Source organism: Trachypithecus francoisi, unplaced genomic scaffold (assembly GCF_009764315.1).
Source record: "Trachypithecus francoisi isolate TF-2019V2 unplaced genomic scaffold, Tfra_2.0 Lachesis_group13, whole genome shotgun sequence".
NCBI lineage: Eukaryota > Metazoa > Chordata > Mammalia > Primates > Cercopithecidae > Trachypithecus > Trachypithecus francoisi.
The window spans coordinates 1,270,200-1,289,496 of NW_022681458.1; the positions used below are offsets into that span (position 1 = coordinate 1,270,200).

General features: G+C 61.2%; 2 protein-coding genes across 2 annotated transcripts; both read right to left on the reverse strand.

Annotated features, from left to right (window-relative positions):
* Positions 1–986: 986 nt before the first annotated feature.
* On the reverse strand, positions 987–16,332 carry AQP12B (aquaporin 12B). The gene is given in 5 exon segments (XM_033229605.1): positions 987–1,162; positions 1,165–1,305; positions 4,869–4,985; positions 6,684–15,484; positions 16,093–16,332. Coding segments are annotated over 4 exon segments (1,137 nt in total). The 5' UTR covers positions 7,507–15,484; positions 16,093–16,332; the 3' UTR covers positions 987–1,106.
* A 972-nt stretch (positions 16,333–17,304) lies between these two features.
* Positions 17,305–19,297, reverse strand: LOC117094289 (filaggrin-2-like). Its single transcript, XM_033229606.1, has 2 exons — positions 17,593–19,297; positions 17,305–17,498 (listed from the first exon to the last, which is right to left on the reverse strand). Exons 1-2 carry the CDS (start codon positions 18,622–18,624, stop codon positions 17,463–17,465), a joined length of 1,068 nt encoding a protein of 355 aa, XP_033085497.1. The 5' UTR covers positions 18,625–19,297; the 3' UTR covers positions 17,305–17,462.

The following is a 19,297-nucleotide window of genomic DNA, read 5'->3' on the forward strand; positions in this document are numbered from 1 at the left end:
GCCTCACGATGCGCTCATTAGCATACTCATCACACCCCCACTGCGCATGACGGCTCCAGAACACCCAGATCTGGTGTAAAAATGGGCGGCCCTGCAGCTCTGAGACCTCTCCACGTTTTCCAGGAATCCTGTGGCTTTTCCTCCAGCCCCAGCGCCCCTGCATGGGACGGGACTCTAGAGGGCGCCACACTCCCTTTCTCCAGCGGGAGCTTTGGCCTTCGCAGGAAATCTCTGGTCTTTCGCTGTTTGCCAACTTGCCCCTGAATTCCTTCTCGCGGTGGTGTCGAGAGCCTGGACACTGGCCGGGGTGAAGGTCTCACTGGGGGTTGGGGTGTCCCCTAGCCCACCGAATCGGGGACATCTTCCGGCTTTCTCCTCTCCTCCTTCCCCCATAGCAGAGCAGCTGGGCCCAGGGGCTGCGGCCCACCAGAAGACGGGGTGCGGCCTGCGGCAGGACCACCAGCACCTCACTCACTCCCTCTGGATGGGGCAGCAGGACCCGTAGCAGAGGGGCCCTTGTCTCCTTTGGGTGGAAGTTTCCAGACCGGCTCTGTTCTTTGGGAAGGAAATGATTGGAGGCGCCATGTCTCCAGGTCCCAGTTCTGCCACAAGGTCCCAGTGAGTGACCCGGCTTTGAGTGATGACCAGGCCATGGTCCTGAGGGGCGCGAACTCAGGGGTGGTGGCACTGGGTGCCCTGTGCCTGGTTCACAAGCCTGCAGCCTCAGGCTCCAGCACCATCTTCAGCGTCCCGGCAGGTCTCAGGCTTCCCTGGCTGTGGGCTCCCTCCCAGGCACATCCAGGGCTGCAGCACCATCTTTGCAGACTTGGGACCTGGCAAACTCCCTGGGCTCTTCCCTGTCATCCTGCCCTTTCCTCTCCTGCTTCTTCTGTAACAAGAGGCAGGAAGGAGCCCGCGGGAGCTGGGGAGACTCAGACCAGCCTCACCGTGTTTCCACACACCCCGCCTGCCCGTCCAGAAGCCTCTCTTGGGCCCAGGGGACACACAGGCCTTAGGAATGGTTTATTGACAAATGGCTTCTGTGGGAGTGGCGGGGTTTCCTCTTAGCAGGGCCCTCACACGGGGCTCACACAGAGCAAGGCCGCTCAGCTGGAATGCGGCCCCTCAACACTGCTGCGCCCAGGCTCCCGGCCACTGGCCGCTTGGCAGGGGTCTGGGTGTCCCCCGAGGCCGGGGCCGGCTTCCCTCGGGGTGCTCGGTGCTTGTTCTTCTGGCTGTAGAACAGGTTCCTCTGGAAAAGGCGGGGAAGGCGGCCCTGGTGCAGCAGCACAGCCAGGACCATCCCTGCAAGAGAAGGCAGGTCCCAGGTGGGCCGCAGGGCTCCTGTGCCCAAACACAGACAGGACACCCACTCCCAGGCCTGTGCTAGGACAGGGGAGCCAGGCAGCCTGGCCAGGGGCCCCAAGAACCCTGAGGCCCAGCCCCTGCCTGGTCCTGGTCTTCCCTCCCTGGTCATGCCCCTCCCTCTAGGTATGCCAGCCGTGGGGATGGGGGCAAGCCCGTGGGGTTCCTTGTACTTCTGAACCACCCTCTGGGATAAGTGACTGGAATTCCCCTCCCCCCACATTGTCCTGAGCCACCTCCAGAGCTTCGGTGGCCATTTTCCTCCAGGACCTGATGTGGCGTCCCAGGGTGGCTGTTTGCAGGGCTGTGGCCTGGCGTAGAGGTGGGGGATGTGAGTGGACAAGATGTGGGTGCCCCTGGGTGGGAGGCTGGGCCTGACTGAATCCTCAGGGCCATGTTCTTCCAGAACTCCAGGAGCAGAGACTCCTAAATCCCCGCCTGCCTTCCAGGTCATTGGGAAGGGCAGGTATCCTGGGCAGAAGGGGAGAGTGGATCCTCTTCAAGTTTGATCTCAGTCCTCTAAGGATTTAACCTGCAGTGTGTTGGCTCCACTAGGGCTGGCCTGAGCGGGACCTGCCTGTCACCACCTGCAGCTGCTGTGGCTCCGGACAGTGGCCCCTGTACCTATAGCTTGCTGAGACCGGCTGTTCCCCTCACTCAGCCCTCCAAGGCCCACGCTGGTCCTATCTCTGCTCCCAGGAGGGCAGGCCCAAGGAGGCCAGATGACCTGCTCAGGGGCGCAGCCAGCAGGTGCCGGTGGCCGCTCACACCCAGGGAGCCAGCCCCATGTCCACGCCTGGCTGCGGGGCTCCTGCCTGCAGCCTCAGAGCTCCTCAGGGCTCATGCTGACACTGCACATGTGGATAAAGGAGGTTAATGGAGAGACATAGCCTGTTTTTCGGGTTCCTGAAGCTGCTCTAAGATGGCAGGAAAGGGATGCTGTCAGAAGTGTCAAGCATCCAGATGGATGAGACGGGAAGAGACGCAGGAGCACAGTGTGGGACTGAGAAGACACTGATGACATAGAGGGGCCGGATCCCCCTCCGCGGGGACGAAAGCCGGGAAACAGCCCAGTTCCTCCGCAGATGCCCCATGCTTTCAGAAGCGGGTGCCCGGGTCTCTGTGGGATGGGGTAGCCCTGGGACTCACCTAGGAGGAGGGACAGCAGCTCCACATGGGAGGCTCCAAGAGCCCCAAACCCCAAAATACAGAAACAGCCAGTGCCTCCCTCCCTGGCCCTGGCAGGAGACAGGTTCCTCTCTAGAGGGGGCATGTGGACTCGAGCATCAGGCCCGCCTAAGCCTGGAGTCCTGCCTGAAACAGGGATCCCAGCCTCTTCCTACTTGGCTCCTAGAAGCTGCAAATGCCCTTTGGGCTTCTCCACAGAGGTGGTTCTACAGTGAGAGGTTGTAGCGGGGTGAAGAATATTTCCCCAGCGACATGTCCTTCCCAGAACACAGGATGTGCCCTTGTTAGAAATAGGGGCTGGGACCTAAAATTAGTTAAATTAAGGTGATGTCATACTTGAGTAGAGTGAGCCTCAAATTCAATGACTGGTGTCCCTATATGAAGAGACAGACAATGACACAGAGGAGGCAGCCAGGGCAATCGGCAGACATGGGAGTGGTGCGTCTCCAAGCCCGGGGACACCAGGGGTGCCAGAGGCCCCCAGAGCAGGGAAGAGGCAGGAGGATCCTCCCCAGCAGCCTCCAAGGATGGCTGACCCTGTCAATGCCGCGATCACGGCTCCAGCCCCCAGAGCTGCCTGAGCATACAACCCTGTCACGTGAAGACTCTTCGTTGCGTCCTTTGCCTTGTAGCCCATGAAGCCATCGCGTGCCGCCTGAGAAACTCAGGAGGAAACTGATCTCCCACCCGGAACTCTGCCCAGGCCTCGCCGACACTCAAGTGCAGGTCAGAACCAGGATACTGTATTTCAGACACACGAAGTCTGAAGTGTACCTGCCAGGTCCCCGTTCTCAAAAGCTACTGTGAGACGGGCACCAGCAAAAAGAAGGAATAAACCAAAACAGGAGGCCATGAGGAAAGCAGGAAACAGAAATGCAACCAGGAGAGCGGTAAAGGGCAGCCCCGGACCGGAGATGGACACCTGTGGGTAACCCGGGGCTGTGGGTCCTTGGGGGAGACGGTGCCCACGCAGGGCACTGGTGTTGAATTCACCAAAGCACCCAGAAGCCTGGGCAGGAGAGAGTCCAGGACCTCGTCACCCTCAGGAAGCAAGGCCTGTGTAGGAAAGGAGAGGCCTCCTGGGCCACCACAGCTCCCCCGGGTCGTGTTTTCACGAGAGGGCTCCGGAGCTCATCAGGAGGAGGAGGCCGACCCACCCTGGGGAGTGCGGGGGCCACAAGGGAGGAAAGCCGGCCCCCCACATTGCAGGAGACAGCCCAGGGTTGACGCCTGAACTGAAGAGTCTCAGAGAAGCCCTGCAGGCCCTGTGTGTGGGGACAGAGAGGCCAACACTCAGCTGCTTCCTAGCAGAGGGCGGGGCTGCCTCGGGGAGGAGGGGCAGGAGTGGGTTCCTGATGCACTTCATGCCCTTTCTAGGGCCGTGCACATGCCTGAGATAGTGTGACCACAACAGAACCACGGTGACAGATCACGATGACATCAGTGTCACCATTGCAGGGCCAGGGGGCCTGAGAGACCTCCAGCTCCTGTCTTTCCCCCCAGGGGAGGCTGAGGCATTGCCCCTGGGACCTCCCCAGTGTAGAGCCAGCATAAGCTGAAAAAAGCTTCCAGAATTCCACAGAAACCCAACGGCCCTTCTGGTACCTCAGTGAGGTGGAGCCGAGTGTCTGAGAGCAGGTGCAGGAAGGAGAAGGTGTGGGCTCCACCTGGGCCTCTGACACCAGGAACCAGAATCCCCAGATCTAGGGCCAAGAGGGAGCTCCATGACCTCCCCCTGCTGCTCCTCTGCTTGGGTCCAGGATGCAGGGAAGAGGGGCACGCACTGTGGAGGAGCTGAGGGGTCCCCTGTGTGCATCAGCGAGTCCCAGACCCGCCCCACCAGGAGGCAAAGGGACCGGCTGCTCCACCCCCATGCTCACAGCCCTGTAAGTGCACGATGGCACCCTGTATCATCTAAGTGGGGCTCCCTGTATCCTGAGGATTCAGGGACTCCAGAATGAGCCCCTCTCGGGGGAGCCTAGCTCCGGGTGTGTGGAGATGCCCCCTGGGATGGGAACCCCAGGTTCATGGAGCCCCACTGCAGACACCATTCCCCATGTGCCCAGCACCCCTTGCAAGGCTGGCCTCTCCCCAGCCTGCCCCCTTCTTACCTGGCTGCAGCTTACTCGGCACCAGGACGGTGTCCACAGTGAGACATGCCGTCACAGCCCCTTCCCCACACACCGTGCCCACTGCAGAGACCTCCCCAGGAGCACTGACCCAGCACCCTCAACGCCACTCTGTAGGACCCCACGTGCCAGGACACTCTCTGGGCCCCAGCAGCCCTAGGGACCCCACCTCGCCCCTGCTCTTACCTGTCAGAGGGCCCAGCCAGTACACCTGGGCATACTCCAGTAAGGTGTGTCCTGAGCAGCCAAAGGTCACAGAGGCGGCCAGGGCAGGGTTGAAGAAGGCGGACGTGAAAGGCCCGGCTGTGGGCAGAGCACAGTCAACCCTGGTCCCCAGCCCTGCCTGACACCCCTCTCCAGGCCAGGACTTGACACCCACCACCGAGCCCACACCGAGAACCCACTGTGTGCCTGGGGGTTACTCTTGGCTCCTGGAGCCCCGCCTGGCCCCCCGTACCGATGGACACACAACACAGCCAGGCTGGTTTAGTCAAGCTCTGGGTCAGGGTCAGCAGCTTGGGGGCCCCAGGGCCGTCGAACACCCTCCTGACGTCTCACCCAGACTCCCATGACGCATCCATGCTACCCTCCAACACCCCACCTTGGGGGATGTGGCCCTGGAGAAAGATAGGGACAGAGAGAGACGGAGACAGAGACTAAGAGAGACAGATAGTGAGAGAGAGACAAAAAGAAACAGAGACAGGGAGACAGAGAGAGAGAGGAGAGATGGAGAGAGATCTCAGAAAGGGGCAGCAGCAGAGGAGAGGAGAGGACCCGGCTGTGTGATGTGAGACAAGGGAAGGCGGCTGTAGCCGGGCCACTGTTCTGCAGCCCCAGGCCGGGGTGACCACCCCAAATAACAGGATCCACCCATACCAGGGATCTGCCTCTGGGCAGGGAAGAGCAGGGAGTGGGCCCAGCGGATGGCAAGGGCCACAGAGACATGGAGCCTGCGTCTACCCACGTGTAAACCAGGACCCTGAGGATGGGCAGCTCTGTCCCTGAAACCAGGCTCCTTCGGCTTCATGGAGGCAGGACCCTTGACAGGAGCTCTCCGGTGCCACCCAGGACAGAGGCCCGGGCAATCTGCCACAGATGTGTGTCCCTGCAGAGCTCCCTGCTCACCCGTGCCTCAGTTTCCCAATCTGTACAGGGCTCTGGTGGCACCTTCCTATGGCCTTTGTGGTCCAGGTTCTGTGGTGTCTGCCCAGTGCTGGGTCAGGGGCAGTGCCATGGACCCAAGTGCTGGTCCTGTCCTGATTAGGACCTCGGACCCCGGGAAGGAGACCTGGCGCCATGCTCCCTGCAGCCCTTCCTGTGGTGTCCCCAGTGCCTGGAGCACGAGGCGGCCGCCCCGGCTCTCCCCGCAGCCCCAGCGCTGTGGACACTTGTCCCGGGAGCTTGCCAAACAAAGGCTCTCGTGGTGGTGGAGACTAGCGCTCGGAGGGGAAAGCAGACATGGGGGGCTGGATCAGAGGGAGGGTCTGAGTGGAGGGAGCTCACAAGGGGGTGAGGGGACGATGAGAGGTGAGTCCCACGGTCAGCCTAGGTGCAGGCAGGGATCACAGATGCGGGTGTCATTAGGAGGCCAGGGAGACTGAGTGGGGCAGGTGGGACAGGACCTGTCACTCTGGAAGGGGTGATAGAGGGTGCAGGGACTCCCACACCAGACCAGGGCTGGGCCAGGAAGCGCCTGCCTCGGCGGTCCCAAATACCACAGATGCAGAACTTCTGGGAGGAACGGGAACAGCTGGGACTGGGGAGAGGTGCAGTGGCCATGATGGCCCTGGCAGGGGACAGGCTCCTCCACAGCACCCCATGTCCAGCACAGGCCCTCGTCCACCTGCCAGGTCCCAGGAAATCACCGCCCCTTCTTGTGGGTTTGTTGGCCACCCGGGCCAGCAGCCCCCTATCCTGGGTGTGAACGGGCCTGAGTGTGCATGGAGGCCACACAGGTGGAGGGGTCTTGAGGGGCTCAGGGGAAGGGGAATTAGTGCTCACCTGCGTAGGCCGTGACGGTGACCAGCAGAGCCACGGCGGGCACCCTGTGGGCGGGACGACTGTGCCGCAGGTGCAGGAGGATCAGATGGAAACAAAAGGCGCAGGTGGCCTCCACAAGCGCCCCGTGGGGCACAGATGTGCGCAGGGCTGAGCTGCAGCTCTGGGCCATGAGGCTCTGTAGCAGGTGCAGGTCGCTGAGCTCCCAGGCCCAGCAGAGGTGCGTCAGGGTGCAGGCGAGCTGCATGCCCAGCCCCTGGGCCGCCAGCTTCAGCAGTGTGTCAGGCAGAGACGCCTTGGCCATGAGGAACTCCTGCAGGGACACGGTGGGGTTGGCCAAGGCCCCGTCCAAGGTGGCCCCGTGTACCAGGAAGAGAAGGAAGAGCAGGGTGAGCAGCAGGTCAGGCCCGAAGCCCCCAGCCCAGGGCCCGAGCTCGACCAGCGTCCTCATCTCCAGGCAGCAGGCCCCGAGCTGCACCGCGCCCACCACCTCCCGGGCGAAGCCTTCATAGGCGCCCACTGGGAGCAGGGCCTTGGAGGCCCGCCTGGCCGCCTCACAGAGGGCGAAGGTGGCAAAGAAGAAGGAGAGGGACACGTTAAGACCTGCCATTGGCCTGGGCCCCGCCGAGGAGCTGTGCCTGCAGGACACCTGAGGGGACAGGGCAGGAGCTGGCTGGTTCCCATAACCCAGAGGGCCCGGGAGTGTGAGAGAGGGCACCTGGGCCTCTGGGAACACCACACCTGCAGCCCCAGCTCCCGCCCCACCAGTTACCACCCAGGTGCACAGCCAGGATGGCCTCAGGGGCCCTGCCCCACAGCCTGGCATCCTCCTGGCATGCAACACACCCGAACCCACTGGCCACGCTCAGCCAGCCCTGGACTCTGGAGACTGGCCCAGCTCTTCTGAGCCTCCATCTGAGCTCCACTACTCCTACCTGCGCTCTTGGCTCCAGGACCCCAATACCTGCTCCCTGCACCTGGCCCCTCTTGAGGCAGGGTCCCCCAGATGCCTGCACCTCCTCTAGGTCCCTGCCTGAACAAGGGCCCTCATTTCTGCCTCCCTGCGTGAATGCTGTGTCCATCTCAGTGAGGGCCCCATGCTTATTGCACCTGCACTGTGTCCCCACTGGGGTGAGACCCCCACTCAACCTCCACTGTGTCTCCACCTGGGAGGGCCCCTCATGGCCCCTGCTCCTGTTCCCTGACCCTGCCTAGGTGAAGCTCACTCCTGCCTGCACCTGTAGGTGTCTTCCCTTGAGTGAGCACCCCCCTGCCCCCTGCACCTGGCTGTGTCCCCACCGAGGCCAGGCCCCCTGCACGTGGGCTGTGTCCCTGCCTGTGGGAAGGTCCCCTCATTCCTGGTTGCCTGCACCTCCACTGTGTCCCCACCTCAGCAGGGACCCCCCAAGCTTCTTGACCTGCCTAGGGTCCGGTCTGGGTGAGACCCTCCTCCACCTGCTGTGTGTCCCCTCTGGTCAAGAGTCGGCAGCAGCCCCTGCCCCAGCCCCACATTCCCTGCCCTGTGCTGCCCTAACCTGCCCCTCAGGAGAACTCAAGACCACCCCTCACATCAACCTCCCTCCCACCTTCCTGCCCAGAAAGCGCTTCCCAGAGATGAAAACCAAAAGTGCCATCGCCATTTGCTTGAAATTCCTGCAGAGGGGCCAGTTGCCCACAGCTGCATGGAGATGGTGCTGAGCCTGGGTGTCTGCAGAGGGAGAGAGCCGGGGCTGGGACCATCCAGAGCTCCGGACCCCGAGGGATGGGGCATGAACCCTGCGGGTCCCACAATGGGCAGTCTGTCACCCTGTAGCATGGTTCCTGTCCACTGGGTCTGCATCCAAGCACTGAGACACCAGCCACGGCCATACGGGGTACAGCACGTGGGACCTGCCCGGTGTCCCCCCCACAGCCCTTTCCTTCTCCAGGACCGACTCCAGCCCCCGAGGGCCTTCCCCCAATCCGCCCACAGCTCCCCTTTCTCTGAGACTTAGATGTCCTTTTATTTTTGGAAACCCAGTTGGGTCCCACCTGGTGTCCCCCCTGGCACAGCTGGGGAGACTGAGACCAGGAGGGAAGGGACCTGCCCGAGGGCACTGCCTGTTTTCAGGGAGAGCCCTGTCCCTGAGCGTTCGTGTCCCTTGAGCATGTTTGAGAGTTTTGTTCCTTTTCATTACTGACTTGAACCCATGTCATGAAGAGTCACAGTCTGGCCGTTTTTCTGATGATGAACGTGGGTGGATTTCAGTTCTTACTACTATGAATAAAGCTGCTATTAGCATTTTAGTCTATTCCTTTTGTAGACACAGACTTTTATGTCTTTTGGGTAAATTCCTAAAATGCCCCGGGATTTATCAGCTCTGCCCACTGAATAAATCCCAGATCTATAAAATTGGAAAGAAGACTTTATTTCCTAGAAAGGGGTAGGCCCTTCAGGGTGGCTGTCCTGATGCGCTGGGCACCTCAGCCTCTGGCAGAGCCCGGGCCGGGCACCTGGAAGGAGGGGGTTGGGGCAGGAGCTTCTTGCTGAACAGGTTGGCTAAGCACACACGCTCCATGGGTTGCTGGAGGAGCCGTGAACATTCAGGAAGGGGTCGTCACTCATTCATACTGAACAAACATGCATGTGACATGCGTCTCAAGTTCCCTTGGGGGTGGACATGTGACATCTAAATGTGTTCCTATGAGACCCTTGCCTGGAAAGGTGAAGCAGCAACACAAAGGTGCTCAGTGCACAGCCCCTGAAAACCAACCAGAACCAGTCCCTGCTGAGTGGTCCCTGGTCAGAATGACAGAAATCAGCCTCTTGGCCAATCAAACTCAGGGCTTGTGGCACAGAGGAGTGGAGCTGTGTGTCAGCGTCTGGAGTGGGTGAGCTGCACGTGAGTGAGTATGGCTTTCCTGGAGACCAGTGCTGGTTTAGAGCAAAAGAGAACCCCTGGTTTCTGCTTTTAAGTGTCCGGTGTGTGACTCCACCCCTGCCAGGCAGGGCCTCAGGTCTTGTTGATCGTTTGCTATCTTATCGCCACGAAGAACCTGTTTTGTCAGTCTCCTCTCCACCTGCACCTTCATGCTGGTGAGTGTGGTGTCCCAACCACAGACGGAGGGGTGGTGACGCGGCGGGTCCCACCTCCCACTCTGTCATGGCGGAACTTTGGGCACGTTTTTCAGATTTCTCTGGAATCCCCTTGGCTGAGAGGAGTCCGTTCAGCCTGTTGGTGCGGGGGCTCGGGATTTCATTTCTGGTTCTCATATGGCAGGCTAGTGAAAACGTCATAAGGGACTGTCCAAACCTTTCCCGAAGTGGTTGCAGTATTTTAACTCTCGCCATTGGTGTGTGACAGTTTTGGTGTCTTTAAAAGTCGGTGGTGTCGAGATGTAAAAACTGTGTCTCTTCCGTTGATTGTGTGGTTCTGTCTTTTCCTGGCTTCAAGTTGCATTTCCCTCATGACAAAAACTTGTTAAACAATTAGTCCTGCACTGTCTGTCCATTCCAGTCTCCTCTGTTCATTTTTAAAGTGGGGTTGTGTGTCTTTTTATTGATTTGTGATAATTCTTTCTATATTCTGGATACAAGATGTTTGTGTGAGGTTTGTTTGGCAGTATCTCTGCAGACTTCCTGGTCATTTTCTGTGTAGTGTCTTTTGATAACTAGAGTATTTTCCTTCGAATAAAGCCAAATTGATTATTTTTAAATGCACTCGTCACTGCTTTTTCCTCTCTGCCCAGGAAACGTCTGTGCACTCTCAGGTCACAGCAATGTTCCCTGATGTCTTCTCCCAGACGTTTCATGATTTCCCTGTGAAGTGAGATCGATGACACCTATCCAGATAGTCGGCGCTTCTTGCACAACATAAGGGTGCGGTTTTGCCTGTTTCCGCCTGGATGTCCAGTTGCTCTGGACGCCACACCCAGCCCTGGCTCCACCTTGTGGGTACAAGGCTCTACCTCTCCTTATTGATGGGCAGTCAGAGTGGAAACCCCCACTCCCATATCGGGAAAGTCCTCAAATGTCTCTCCTGGGCAGTGTTTCCCTCTGAGAAATGCAACATGCCCCACGGAGGCGAGGCTGGCTGTGACGCTGCCCCTGCTGCCCAGACCGCGGGGCCAGGACAGGGCGGGCCGCGCAGGCCTGGAGTGTGGCCGCTGGAGCCAGCTGGATGGAGGCCTGACTATGGGAGGCAACTGGCCATCCCTGGCACTGGGAGGGCAACAGACAGGGGTGATGGGGGTGTTGGGGTGCACAGGCCAGGCTTTGGGGACCACAGCCTGGTTTCCAGCCCCAGGGATGCTGCCTCCACTCCCTGAACTGCCCTCCTGGCCCTGGGCATGGGACCAGGACTGGAGGCAGAAAGCAAGGGGTGGGCTCTGTGTGGGGCAGTGCAGACCACTCTCAGCCATCACGACCTGCCCAGAACCCCCTCAGCCTGGGCCAAGAGCCCACCTGGCCTATACCACACCCTGGAGGCCCCACACAGAGCCACCGAGCACAGAGCCCCCCAGCCCACAGCTTCAGGAGGGAGTAGCCAGAGCCACCCCTCATCTCCCAGAATCCCTGCCCGGAGCCCCCACAGCCCCCTCCCATGGGCTCTGCTTAAGGACTGATCTTCCTGGACCTCTGGTGTCTGCCTGAGCAGAAGGTCAGAGAGCCCACGTCCTGAAGGGTATTAGAGTCCAGTGCCGGCTGGCCTGAGGCCCAGTTACCATCAAACAGGGTGCTGTTGGGGCTCCCTCTGTGGTTCTGAGTCAGGGCCCAGCCTCCCCCCATGACCAGGTCCTGTGCAAGCCCCCAGAGCTTGCCCTGCAGAGGACCCTGGCCAGCCCTGAGCCGGCGTCTGAGGGCCTCATGGGAGCCACTCCCGTCATCTGATCTGTGACCTGTCCAGGACACCTGCCCTTGGCCGTGCGAGGTCTCACTCCTGCTCCTGAGCCAGTTGCACCCGCCTCCCCACATCCCCTCCAAGAAGGTGGGAGGGGCCCCTGGGAGGGGCTGGATCACCGCAGGGAGCAGGCAGCGGATGCCCGGACTGCACCCAAGGCCAGGAACCCCAAGTCAGAAGAGGTCTTCCTGGAAACGGGCAGCCCCTGAGAAATGAAACTAAAGCCACAGTCACATGGAGGTGGCAGTGCGTCAGGGTGGGGTGCAGGAAGCTGTGGGAAGGAAGTAGATCGTATCTTATTTCTATGCCAGGACATAGTTCAAGCCACAGGGAGGGGAGCGGACTGTTGGAGAAACAGTGGAAGTAGGGGAGGGGTCCACCCTGCACTTCCTCTCCCCGGAAACAGGTGCGTGGAGTGCCTGAGGCCTCTGCCCAGGCCACCTCCTCAGTGCCTGGCGGTCAGAGGGTCCACCCCAGTGTGCATGGGAACAGGCCTCCCTTCTACATGAAGGTCACCTGGGGCCACCTCGTGGGCCTTCCCTGTCCTTCCTGATCACTGGGGATGGGGGAAACTGGCCTTGGAAGGCCTGGGGACCCCTCTTGGGTCAGCCTTGCCTCTGACTCAGAGCTTTGGGCCGGGGCCCAACCTGATCCAGGACTGGCTGAGTGTCCCCCACACGGCCACTCTGCTCTCACACCTGGAGGTGGGACTTAGTCAACCTGCCCTCCCAGAAGCAGCCAGATGGAGAGGGGGCTACGGACCCCTCTGGTGTCACCCTGTGCCCACAGCCTGGGAAAGAGGCCCCCACCTCGGGGCCAGGGGACGTCCTGGCAGAGATGGAGCTGTTTGGTGTCACCTGGACCAGAGGCCTGTGGAACCAGGAGCCTCGGTGCCGTGCCTGGGAGACCCAGGCCTGGAGATGGCTCTGCAGACTTTACCGTCACAGGGCACGACGGCCCCACACTCGCAGGGCCTCCCGGGAAACACCGAACTGGAAGGTTGTGGGTCCATTTGGAGGTGGCTGTGAGGGGCTGCTGGTGAGCAGGCTTGGGGGTCTGCTCATGGCCTGGGAGATCAGGCTACCTGCAAGTCCCCACGGTGTCCCACACGGTGCTGGAACGGGGTCTTCCTCCACCCCTGCCAGCCACGGCCCGCTGAGCCGCCTGCTGAAAGCCACAGTGACACAGCCTGGGCTGGAGAAGACGGTGGCTCCAAAGACCCGCGGCAGCCACAGGCCCCTGTGGAAAGAAGGGCTGCGGCTGTCAGGAGCGCTTCCGCCTGATTTTGTAGGGTTGTGTGTGGACATGTCCAGAGCAAACATGTTAGCTCGCTTCCCTCTGCTGTCCCGTCACCACGTAGCATGAGAGGCACTGACTTATGTCACACTATTAAAGCCTCGTGAATGTTACAACAGAATGTTAATGTTATGGGATATCAGGGGATAAATCACCACCTTCAAGGACTTCACCTCCTCTGCTGGGGATGGGACGAGCATGTTTTCCGCTGTACCCAGGACGCTTGTATCAGGGTTGGTGAAAGCGTGGCCTCAGTATGATGTTTTTAGCCACACACTACGGTGTTTTTAGAGATTAAGTACGGCTTAAGGAGCCGGGTGCGGGTGCCAAGCTGGCAAGGGGTGGACTTGCAATGCTTAATTTTTTGTGTCAAGTTGACTGGGTTCAGGGATGTCCAGAGAGCTGGCGAATCATGACTTCTGGTGCGTCTGTAAGGGCATTTCAGGAAGAGGTAAGAATTCGTCAGTCGGCTGAGGAAAACAGATCTGCCCTCAGCTGTGAGGGTGGGCAGCACCCAGCCCAGTGCAGACCCAGGCACAGGGGGCTCCTCTGTCTTCTTGGGCTGGGGCGTCCACCTCCTCCCTCCTCCTGCCCACAGACCAGGCATTTTCGGTTCCCAGGCCTTGTGCTCCGGGACTGACACCAGCGGTTCCTCAGTTCTCAGGCCTTCCGGCTTGGACGGAATGATGCCACCGGCTGTTCCGGTTCACCGGCTTAGGGACAGCAGTTTGTGGGACTTCTCAGCCTCCATGTTCAAGGAGCTGATTCCCATAAAAATCTCCTAAATGTATCTCCCCGGACTCTCTTTCCCTGGAGAACCCTGGCTCCTATACTGGGGCCTAAAGGTTTGGTTGTAGCAGGCTCCAGGCCCTGTTCCAGCACCCGGCTGTACCCCCAGCTCACGGGCCCCAGGTGGGGAGGGACAGTCGGCCTGAGGGAGGTGCCTCCTGGGCCCCACCGTGGGCTCCTGTGCAGAGAGGCAGGGTGGGGAGCAAGGACAAGGCTGTCCCCTCCTCTGGCCTCCGCCTACAGGTGCGACTTCTTTCCAGCCTTTTCTGTGGGTGGGGGGTGCACACAGGCAGGCCAGCCCCAGGCGCCCTCAGGACTGCACCCTAGACCTGCCCTGGGAGAGTGGGGATGGGGCTGGGGCCTCACCTTGCTCAGGACCCAATCCCGGGGCAGCTGCGCTCCTGGCTTTTTGCCTGCATAGCAGAGGGGCCTGGAGTGGCCTGGCCCTGCCATGGGTAGCATGGTGTGGGCATGCAGGTGAGGCCTGCCTGAGGTGCCCAACCCCCTTTCTGCCAGCAGGGACCTCCTAGTTCAGTGATGTGTCTTCCTGTCTGGCATTTCAGATAAGGGCTCTGCAGCTGTGGGGGCTGGACTGTGAGGACACAGGGAGCCTGGGAAAAGGGTTGGTCAAAGGTCCCTATGGCCACAAGCCATGTGAAGAGGGGCAGGGCCAGGCTCCTGTTTAAGCTATTGTGGGCCCAGGGGTCTCCTTGTCCAGGATGGAAAGCCTTGGAGCACGAGGCACAGGCCCTTCCCCGTCAGCCAGCCAAAGCCTTGGGGGCCGGTCACAGCCCAGTCCCCTCCAAAGGTGCTGCCCAACACAGGGCTTCCCATGCCACATCCCACCCCAATTCTACCCTGGGATCCTTACACACCCACACAGGCAAGGGGAGAAGCCAGGGCACCCCTAGGCTTGGCAGAGCGGGGGATCCCCACTATGTCGTCTTTGTTCGGTCCCTCCTGGGGATCCAGGGGCCTATGGGTGAAGGAAGTTAACCCTGGAAGGGCCTGGGGACATCTCTGGACCAGCCTCACCCTGGCTTTGATCTTTGTTCCGGGGCCCAGACTGACCACTCTGTTCCCACACCTGGCTCAAGGCGGGACGGGGACCTCCCCAGCCTTCTCAGAGCTAACCCAGAGGAGTGCACAGGGTGGGTAGGCAGAGGGTTCAGGGGCCGCTTCCAATGGGGTGAGGCTGAGGAAAGGGTGCTGAGAGCTGAGCAAGGATCCCGCTCCATTTCTGCTCGTCTACCCCCAGAGCGCAGGGAAAGCCGGACCCACCTGAGCTGGGGGCATATGGGGCTCAGCACTGCACTGTGGCGCCCGATGGGAAGCCCCTGCTCTCTTCCGCCCCTCCCTGACTTTGAGGACTGGAACCTTGGGGAGCCTTGGGTGAGGTCCCCTCAGGAAATACTGAGCTGAGACATTGCGGGCCCATTTTGAGGTGGCTGTGAGGGGTGCAGGTGAGTGTACTTGGGGTTCCTTCAAGGCCAGTCCCAGCAGGTCACCTGCGGAAGGCCCTGGGCAGGTGCCCCTCCCTGTCCTGGAACACCAGTCTTCCCCATCGCCCCAGAGGACCAGGCCCAGGCAAGGCTGGGGATTACGACTGTTTATTGCCCCATCCCTGTCAGTACCCAGCTGAGCCAACCCAGGACCAATGGGGCTCCACAACCAGGTGTCCCCCCAACACAGGGTCCGCACATCCCTGGTGGCCTGGGCCCCCACCAGGAAGCTGCACCACAATGATGACGGTGGACTTGTTCCTGATCTGATAGTCTTGGAGTTTTTTCTCTGGGTCCAGGCGGTAGTTGGCAAACATCAAAAGGAAATCCATGGTGTCTGGGGCAGAGAGGAGGTGCGTCAGCCTGGGCCTGGCCTCCGAATCCCTGCAGGGCCCTGGCTGGGGGAGGGATCCCAGCATATTCCCCAAGAGAGGTGAGGGGGTCAGGGTTTTCTGGGGTCTGCACTCTCAGTTCCTTTCTTGGGGCATTTCACTTGCTGGGGTGAGCTCTGTACCCTGTCAGTTTGCTGGGCTTATACCCACATCCTGTCTGAATTTAGGGGGCAAAGGGAGCATAGAGGAGGGGTTCAGAGAAGGCAGAAACCAGGGGCAGGCCCTCCCCAGGATGGAGGAGCCCTGAGTGCAAGCGTGGGGCCTCTCCTCGTCCAGCAAGGACGCCGAGGAGGGTTGGCCGCTGCTGAACCCTCAAACTTCCACATCCAGAGACAGAAATGGAGACTCCACCAGGAGTTACGGAGTGCCACCCTGCCAGTCAGAGACCCCAGAGTGAGGAACCGCAGGACCCACAGCAAAACCCCCAGGCCTCATGTTCACCCCAAGCCCTGGATGGGGACCCAGCCATCCCCTCCCCATTCGTAGCCCTAGGGGAGACCCAGAGCCCTGCCCAGGACTCCTCACCTGGCGTCGAGCCCACCCCCCTGCTCACCTGCTTTCAGCACAGCCTTGGACACCAACTTCATCAGCCACTTCACAGTCATGTTATTGAATTCCTCCTCAGAACTGGCCACATCCAGCACTGTGTTCTTGCCCATGACACCGTGTACCACCAGCTGGTACATCATCTTTCTCCTGGAGCTGACAACGGGCAGACAGGACTGCCTGCAGCTGCGGCTGCTCTGCGGGCCCCTCCTGCCCCTCCCCTCCTTCCTCCCGAGGCACCTCCTCTCTTTCCTCCTCAGGGCCCTCCCCTCCTCCCCTCCCCTCCCCTCCTCCCCTCCCCTCCCCTCCCCTCCCCTCCCCTCCCCTCCTCCCTCCCCCTCCCCCTCCTCCCTCCCCGCCCCTCCTCCCCTCCCCTCCCCTCCCCCTCCCCTCCCCTCCCCCTTCCCCTCCCCCCCCCCCTCCCCCTTCCCCTCCCCTCCCCCTTCCCCTCCCCTCCCCCTTCTCCTCCCCTCCCCTTCTCCTCCCCTCCCCCTTCCCCTCCCCTCCCCCTTCCCCTCCCCCTTCCCCCCCCTCCCCCTTCCCCTTCCCCTCCCCTCCCCCTTCCCCTCCCCCTTCCCCTCTCCTCCCCTTCTCCTCCCCTCCCCTTCCCCTCCCCTCCCCCTTCCCCTCCCCTCCCCCTTCACCTCCCCCTTCACCTCCCCTCCCCTTCCCCTCCCCTCCCCCTCCCCTCCCCCTTCCCCTCCCCTCCCCCTTCTCCTCCCCTCCCCTTCTCCTCCCCTCCCCCTTCCCCTCCCCCCCCCTTCCCCCCCCTCCCCCTTCTCCTCCCCTCCCCCCCCTCCCCTCTCCCTTCCCCCTCCCCTCCCCTTCCCCTCCCCCCTCCCCTCCCCTCCCCCTTCTCCTCCCCTCCCCTTCCCCTCCCCTCCCCCTTCCCCTCCCCTCCCCCTTCCCCTCCCCCCCCCTTCCCCTCCCCCCCCCCCTCCCCCTTCCCCTCCTCTCCCCCCTCCCCCTCCCCCTTCCCCTCCCCTCCCCCTTCCCCTCCCCTCCCCCTCCCCTCCCCTCCCCCTTCTCCTCCCCTCCCCTCCCCCTCCCCCTCCCCCTTCCCCTCCCCTCCCCCTTCCCCTCCCCTCCCCCTTCCCCTCCCCTCCCCCTTCCCTCCCCTCCCCCTTCTCCTCCCCTCCCCTTCTCCTCCCCTCCCCCTTCCCCTTCCCCTCCCCCTTCCCCTCCCCCTTCCCCTCCCCTCCTCCTTCCCCCCCTCCTCCTTCCCCTCCCCTCCCCCTCCTCCTCCTTTCCTTCCTCTCTAAGCCCTCCTCCCTTCCTGATCCCCTGCCCTTGGGGATTTCCACTTTTCCTGCCTTCCCCAGGCAGCTTTGGCTCCCTAAGAGTTTGGCTGAGAAGGGGCTGCGCCTGCTCAAGCTGCTAGGGCTCTCGGAGGGTGCGTGTGTCCCCGTGCACCTCTGTGTGTGTGACACGTGTCGGAGGGTGCGTGTGTCCCTGTGCACCTTTGAGTGTGTGACACGTGTCGGAGGGTGCGTGTGTCCCTGTGCACCTTTGTGTGTGTGACACGTATTGGAGGGTGTGTGTGTCCCTGTGCACCTTTGCATGTGTGACACGTGAGTGTGCATGTCCCCGTGTGGTGAGGATCTGCAGATTCTGTGTGTGTGCATTCCTGTGTGTCCTGGTGTCCTGTGTCCCTCCATGCATGTGTGGTGTGAGCACGTGTCCCTGTGTCTCCATCTGCATGTGTACCTCCGTGTGTCTGTGGTGTGAGCATACGTGTCCCTGTGTTCCCGTTTATCCATGTGTGTCCCTCCACATGTGTGTGGCGTGAGTGCATGTCCATGTCTCTATCTGCCTGTGTCCCTTCACGTGTGTGTGGCATGAGCGTGTGTGTCCCCGAGTCTCTGTGTGCATCTCTCCACATGTGTGTGGTGTGAGCGTGCGTGAATCCGTGTCTCCATCTGTGTGTGTCCCTCTGCATGTGTGTGGTGTGAATGTGCGGGTCCCCGTGTCTCTGTCTCTGTGTGTGTGTCCCTCCACATCTCTGTCTTTGTGTCTCCATCTCTCTGCATGTGTCCCTCCACGTGTGTGTGGCATGAGCGTGCATAGCCGCATGTCTCTGTCCATATGTGTCCCTCTGTGTGTGTGGTGTGAGCGTACATGTCCCCGTGTCTCCGTCTGTGTGTGTCCCTCTGCGTGTGTGTAGCATGAGCGTGTGTGTCCCTGTGTCTCTGTGTGTCCCTCCGCGTGTGTGTGGCATGAGCGTGTGTGTCCCCATGTCTCCGTCTGTGTGTGTCCCTCTGTGTGTGTGTGGCATGAGCGTGTGTGTCCCCATGTCTCCGTCTGTGTGTGTCCCTCCGCGTGTGTGTAGCGTGAGTGTGCATGTCCCTGTGTCTCCATCTGTGTGTGTCCCTCCGCGTGTGTGTGGTGTAAGCATGCATGTCCCCATGTGTCTGTCTGTGTGTGTCCCTCCGCATGTGTGGAGTGAGCATGCGGGTCCCCATGTCTCCGTCTGTGTGTGTCCCTCCGCGTGTGTGTGGTGTGAGCGTGCGGGTCCCTGTGTGGTGGGGTCTGAACCCATCTGGATGTGAGCTCTCCTGTCCTAGCTGCCCCCAGTGCAGGTGACCAAGGAGGATGGTGAAGTCTACCTCCTCCACCCTCAGGAGCAGGTCATGTGAGGAAGGTTGGGGGGCTGGGGACCCCTTCCTTCCTTCCTCCTTCTCTGCAGATTCCCAGCTGTGCTGCAGAAAGCCTGTCTGGGCAGGATCCTCACCGGGGACAAAGCCCCTCCTCCCATTGCAGACTCTTTAGCCCTCCACTGCCTCTCCATCCCTCCTCCCATTGCGGACTCCTCAGCCCTGCACCGCCTCTCCGTCCCTCCTCCCATTGCGGACTCCTCAGCCCTGCACTACCTCTCCGTCCCTCCTCCCATTGCAGACTCTTCAGCCCTCCACTGCCTCTCCATCCCTCCTCCCATTGCGGACTCCTCAGCCCTGCACTACCTCTCCATCCCTCCTCCCATTGCAGACTCTTCAGCCCTCCACTGCCTCTCCATCCCTCCTCCCATTGCGGACTCCTCAGCCCTGCACTACCTCTCCGTCCCTCCTCCCATTGCGGACTCTTCAGCCCTCCACTGCCTCTCCATCCCTCCTCCCATTGCGGACTCCTCAGCCCTGCACTACCTCTCCGTCCCTCCTCCCATTGCAGACTCTTCAGCCCTCCACTGCCTCTCCGTCCCTCCTCCCATTGCGGAC

Excerpts from the sequence above, each read along its gene's own strand:
- LOC117094289 (XM_033229606.1), bottom strand. The coding sequence starts at position 18,624 with ATGGGTTCAGACCCCACCACACAGGGACCCGCACGCTCACACCACACA. Across the intron at positions 17,499-17,592 it reads TACGTGTCACACACACAAAG|GTGCACGGGGACACACGCAC; the intron begins GTGCACAGGGAC and ends ACACACACAGAG.